At 42.2% G+C, this 6125-nt stretch overlaps 2 protein-coding genes across 2 annotated transcripts in view; both read right to left on the bottom strand.

The window, feature by feature from the left end:
• Nucleotides 1-6125, bottom strand: part of tmem71 (transmembrane protein 71) — an 11628-nt gene that overhangs the window by 4288 nt on the left and 1215 nt on the right. The window contains exons 2-5 of the mRNA XM_034888594.1: nt 3072-3158; nt 1965-2019; nt 701-746; nt 197-406 (exon numbers count right to left, since the gene is read on the bottom strand). Coding sequence (XP_034744485.1) covers nt 197-406; nt 701-746; nt 1965-1995 — 287 coding nt within the window. The 5' untranslated portion in view covers nt 1996-2019; nt 3072-3158. The remainder of the gene's footprint in view (nt 1-196; nt 407-700; nt 747-1964; nt 2020-3071; nt 3159-6125) is intronic.
• ift57 (intraflagellar transport 57 homolog (Chlamydomonas)) overlaps nt 3109-6125 on the bottom strand; it is a 19083-nt gene continuing 16066 nt past the window's right edge. The window contains exons 10-11 of the mRNA XM_034887370.1: nt 4166-4217; nt 3109-3148 (exon numbers count right to left, since the gene is read on the bottom strand). Coding sequence (XP_034743261.1) covers nt 3109-3148; nt 4166-4217 — 92 coding nt within the window. The remainder of the gene's footprint in view (nt 3149-4165; nt 4218-6125) is intronic.

Raw genomic sequence — 6125 nt, 5'->3', positions numbered from 1 at the left:
AGGTTTAGCTACATTTGTGGGGACCAAAAACTGTGAAAACAGTATACTTATGGGGACCTGACAGCTTTGTGGGGACAACATGCTGGTAACGTTAAAGGGCTTTATGAGGACTACATCTTAAGAAATGTTCATGTTTACCCCCCCCTCCCCCCTCCACCCCCCCTCCATCCATCCAGTTCATTGCGTCTGCTCTGACCTGACGATGTTCTCCTTGTAGGACACGTTGGTTTTGCAGGGCGTGAGGGACACGTTGCCGTCCTCGTCCCAGGTGAAGCTGTCCTCGGTGACGCTGTAGTAGCCGTTGGTGAGGAGGCGCGGCGAGCGCCGGCAGGAGCACGGACCGCCGCCGTCCGCCGCCGAGTAACAGACGTACGAGGAGTCGGGGGAGAGGAGGGACAGGTCCAGGCTGAGGGAGACCAGACACGGCATTAGGACACCAAGAGAACCTCAAAGGGTTAAACATGAGAACGGATTTTAGATACACCCCCCTATTTCTTCCATAAGAAAATAAAGAACATTTATTTATTCATGAAACATTATCCATTCACATAGAAAACTGGTGTCCTTGAAAGTTGGATTTTCCTCATTTTTTTGATTTAAGGCATTCATTTTTTAATCAACTTTAGCCTGGGGGGGGGGGGGGGATCCACTGTATTTAACCTCCCCCCCTTCAGTTCTGGCCAATAGCAGACCTTCTTACCTCTGACAGGAGTGATTGGCCCGCAACCTTCGTTTTATTGGAGAACCTGAACAACAGAAGATATAAAAAACAACAACATCATAATCACAATTATGTTGGTCAATATTGAAATCATGATTATTTTAAATGATCACGGGTGACTTTTGGAAAAATGTTGCACGAATAGAACTTAAAAAAAGTAAAAACACCTTGAAATGTAAAATTTTCCATCATACTTTTCCCTTTTTTTACCTTTTTGAAGTCCCCTTACAATAAATGATATAAGTATAATGTATTTGAAAGAGGGTAGAGTCCGAGTCAAGACTGAGTCCAGGACAGAATAAAGGTCTTATACATGACAGTATCAAGACAATCATTCTGGGTTTCACTTTCCCTCCAATATCATTATCAACATGACAAAGACACCTGGACTCGGTCCAGACCAGAAGCCATATTGGGCAAGACCAGTGGCCGAGACCGAGACAAGTCCGAGTCCAAATACTAGCGAGTCCGAGACCGTAGGAAAACCGGCTTCAGTCCGGACTCCAGTCCAAGACCGGACTCTGGTATTACAGCCCGGATGACATGCCCCAACCAACGCCATTGGTCGCCTTATCAGAGATTGCACAAGTACTCAAGTAGAACTACAGAGACTAGGAGTAGAAAGCACCGATATTTGTGTTGAAATGTAAGAAGTAAAAGTAAAAAGTTGCCAAAAAAATGAATAGTAAAGTAGAAATATGTGAATATTCTACTAAGTACAAGCATTTGTACTCCGTTCCTTCCCATCTCTGATCCTTGTGGCCTCTATAGTCCTGCAGCCTGTTATCCTGAGGGTCTCGGTCTGACTCCCAGGATGAACACAGCAGATGTGGAAGCGTTTCGGGGACTCTGCGTGGCGGCTGTAAGTACCCCGGCCTCCCAGCTGTAGAGGAGGGGGGTATCTCCACACACACTTATGAACCAGGTCTGTTTCTGTGAAGCCGACTCTGTTTCTAAAGAGAGACCACTTGGCTTTTATCGGCCTGTGGAGCCAGAGAGCATTCCTCAGGCCTGCCTGGGAAACCACTTCACATACCCTGATGTGACCCTGATGGAAAAGACTCTGCAGGAATGAGACGGGACGCTGCACGTTTGATCAAATCCATCAAATGGCTGCAGGTTCAGAGTCTGCACACCAGCAACAATGAGCACGAGTCTCTACTTTTTTTTTTCTTTTTTTTTAGATTATTTTCTAAGCTTTTATTTTGATAGGACAGCAGAAGACTGTAAGGGAGAGACATACTTGTAACGGCTCCGGAGAAGAACAGAGCCATCTTTGTCTGAAGTCTTTCGTTGATCTGTGAAAGAAACCCGACACCAGCAGTGAGAGACACCGTCAACACATCAGAGCAGACACAGAGCAGGACCAGGTCAATGGGACAAAACTGTGGCCCAGTGGTTCCTACTGGTGATGCCCAAATGAAGCTTCGTGAACCAGCGTCTGTATTTTCTGAGCCCACTAGATGGCGCTCGCTCTTGGTTTTAAGAGGAAGGCCTAAGGCGATGCAGTTCAGTGTATTCTCAACCAGTTGTTGAACAGAGAGCGCCATCTAGTGGGCTCAGAAAATACAGACGCTGGTTCACGAAGCTTCATTTGGCCGTCACTGGTTCCTACCATAGACTGGTAATATAACACAACACGAGCAGACACAAACCACCCAAAAATAGGTCAATGGGACAAAACTGTGGCCCTGCAACATGATAACAACATGAACACAACATGAAGACAACATGAAGACATCGTGAGGACAACATGAGGACAACATGAGGGCAACATGAAGACATGAAGACAACATGAACACAACATGAAGACAACATGAAGACAACATGAGGACAACATGAGGACAACATGAGGGCAACATGAGGGCAACATGAGGGCAACATGAGGACAACATGAGGGCAACATGATGACAACATGAAGACAACATGAAGACAACATGAGGACAACGTGAGGACAACATGAGGACAACATGAAGAAAACATGAGGACAACATGAATACAACATGAGGACAACATGAGGACAACATGAAGACATGAGGACAACATGAAGACAACATGAAGACATGAGGACAACATGAGGACAACATGAAGACAACATGAGGACAACGTGAGGACAACGTGAGGACAACATGAGGACAACATGAGGACAACATGAGGACAATGTGAGGACAACATGAGGACAACATGAAGAAAACATGAGGACAACATGAATACAACATGAGGACAACATGAGGACAACATGAAGACATGAGGACAACATGAAGACAACATGAAGACATGAGGACAACATGAGGACAACTTGAAGACAACATGAGGACAAAATGGGGACAACACTAGGGTTGAACCGTACCTTTAAACTTGTTGTGGTCTTTTCAGGTCTTTCAGTTCTAGTCGTGTTGTGGTTCTTTCACATCCTGCAGCAGCAGCCTGGGAAGAAATGCAGAAGAGAGAAAGAAAGAAAGAAAGAAAGAAAGAAAGAAAGAAAGAAAGAAAGAAAGAAAGGAGAACAAACAGAGGGGCTGTGAGTCTGAGCTCATGTTTCCTGTTAACTCTGCGTCTGCTGAGGGGAACTTCAACTCCGACGGACTCTCTGCAGCCTCGGCGGGACCGACTGGAGACCTAAAGTCACGTGTGGTTTCCTGTGGTCACGTGTGGTTTCCTGGGACTTCACGTGCACGGGAACCAGATGGCGAGAGTAGCGAGTTACACAGATATCTTAGTGCTTTACTCCACTTTTTCTGGTATCACCAAGCTGGATCACCTTTACCACCGGCTGGATCCCCAGGGTGAGGAACAGGGATCGACCAATACTAATAAACATTTCAACATAACCCCCAGTAACAGATAGTCAGTGCAAATACTAATAAAACCCCTTTTAAAAAAGGTGGAATATGTAATGCATCCACTTCAGAGCGGCTTAAACACATAGTATGAATATAATATAATACTCTATTATTTAAAAAAATAAAGTAATATAGTCAGAAAAGTGAGAAAATAGAGCATCACACGTACAATAAGTGGACCTAAAGCAACATTACATGGCAGATTAGTGAATATGTGCTGTAAGAATGAAAATATGTGCAGATTCAACTTCTGTAAGAGTATAATCTCGTATGCAAATATTATAATAGGTACTGTAGAGACACTCCAGGGGTGTGTGTGTGTGTGTGTGTGTGTGTGTGTGTGTCAGAGCGACAGACACAGAGCTGTAGCCGAGCAGAACACTTTTTAATTCATTAGCTTTTTTGGTTATTAGACAAACAAAACACTGATGCAGAAAATCTGCAATCTGACAAAAAACGGGCCAATAATCGGCCAGGGATGAACATCGCTCTATCCCCAGAAAAAAGACAGATTATGCCAAAAACAAGAATATTTTGAACTAAATATAGTTGATGGTATTTATAAGTGAGTACAGTGAGCCTTAATAACAAGGCCCCGTACCTCCACTGGCTGTATGTCATCATTAGAGACAGGTTGTTGCTCCAATCCGTCACTTAGACACACAAACAGGGTCCACGTTGAAAAATACACAAGTTATCTTCCAGTCTACCCGATTTCCCAAATTGGAGAAGCAAATAAGTATATTTTCAAAATCTGTTCAAAGGCTCAAACGCTGTCACATAAAAACGTATGTTCTGAAAACATCTCTTCTCTGTTCTAAGCGTGTTCTCCGGCTGCAAATCTGTCAAACACTTGAATCCGTTGTGTTGTTGTGTTGAATAAAAGATAACTGGGTCAGCGGATGTTACTAGGCAGCAAACAGAGACTGTGTGTTACAGTGAATGGAGGAGGGCGGGAGCATATCTCCACCAGACTCCATGTAAATAATCACTACTTTTAGCATGTATAGAGCAGCATATCTCCACCAGACTCCATGTAAATAATCACTACTTTTAGCGTGTATAGAACAGCATATCTCCCTTTTTAAACTTGATATACGTATCTTATGACACGCAACAACATACATACCATTATATTTTTGATATATTTTGAATTGTCATCTGTTTCTCTTCTTCAGGTAGGCAAAATATTGGTATTTCCACCGTAAATTGGTGCATTAAAGTGTATCCGAATACAGGAAATGAAGTGGTTGATGCTCAAAACTCCCCCCCCCCCCCACTATCAAATGCCCCCTCTCCCCCAACGGCAGATTCTGGCCATTAAATAGTACAGTATTCAATTTTAATCTTTTTTTAACTGTTTATTGATCCCCGATGGGGAATTATATAATTACAATATCACAATAATATACTCACAATACAATAGACTACACTGCTTTGTTGTGTTTTAATGGATAATAACTCACCTTTTCTGCCAGTTTTATTTTGAAGGAGGATTAACAAGACTTCCGGTAAAAACTAGACTTGCTTGGTGCAGGTTTTGTAATCTGAAGAAATGAGATTTACCCCAAAAAAACTACAACAGAGTGAAACTATCCCTCTAGTTTTAGTTTGTTCTTCTTCTAGGAACCATTGTCTGTTCAAAACATTGATTCTGTCACTTGAATATAATATAATATAAATATATATATTATTATATATAATATATGTTTACAATTAAAGGTTTTAATTAAAATGAGACCTTCAAGTGCAGGAACAGTGTTGGTTCAGTCTGTCTGTTACACTCTCGTTTCAGTTTCACCTTTTCTCCTCCAGCGTTGTCTCAAAAGTCGAAATAAACGCTGAAAATGTCAACATGAAACTTTGGAAAAAACACAGAAAACATAAAAAAAGCACCCACAACATTGAAAAAGTGAGAAAAATTTGAGAAAAAAGCTATATTAATGTGTAAAAAAGAGACGTGAGATGCTTTACTATTATCCTCGGGTCAAATTGACCCATTTTCAGTAAAAAAAAAAGATTTTGTGTCAAAAAATGGGCCGTTGAAATAAACGCTAAAAATGCACAACGTTAAAAAGGTGAGAAAAAAGTGTGAAAAAGCAATAATAATGTTTAAGAAAGTGACCAAAACTTAATTTTGTGTCCTCATGGTTGACATGAAGACAACACAAAGGTTATGAAGCCAGAAATTATCTTCATACAAATTTATTTCATGTTCACATACACACAAAAATATACACAATAAGTGAAAATCAGGACAAAGAGAACGGATCAGCTGTTCAACTGTTTATGAAGTTCCAGGAAGTTTTAGGGACCTTCGAGCGAGACGTCGAGTGAGATTTTGGGGTTTTGTGTCGGCTGAGGTGCCCAGTGTGTGTGTATGTGTGTGTGTGTCTCTCCGTGTGTATGTGTGTGCGTTTTCATGTGTGTGTGTCTCCGTGTGTGTGTGTTTGTGTCTCCGTGTGTGTGTGTGTGTCTCTGTGTGTGTGTGTTTGTGTCTCCGTGTGTGTGTGTGTGTCTCCGTGTGTGTGTGTGTGTGTGTGTCTCCGTGTGTGTGTGTG

The sequence above is a fragment of the Etheostoma cragini genome, chromosome 12 (genome assembly GCF_013103735.1).
Source record: "Etheostoma cragini isolate CJK2018 chromosome 12, CSU_Ecrag_1.0, whole genome shotgun sequence".
NCBI classification, from domain to species: domain Eukaryota; kingdom Metazoa; phylum Chordata; class Actinopteri; order Perciformes; family Percidae; genus Etheostoma; species Etheostoma cragini.
Note: the sequence above shows the minus strand (reverse complement) of the source record. Positions and strands in the feature narration are given on the sequence as shown.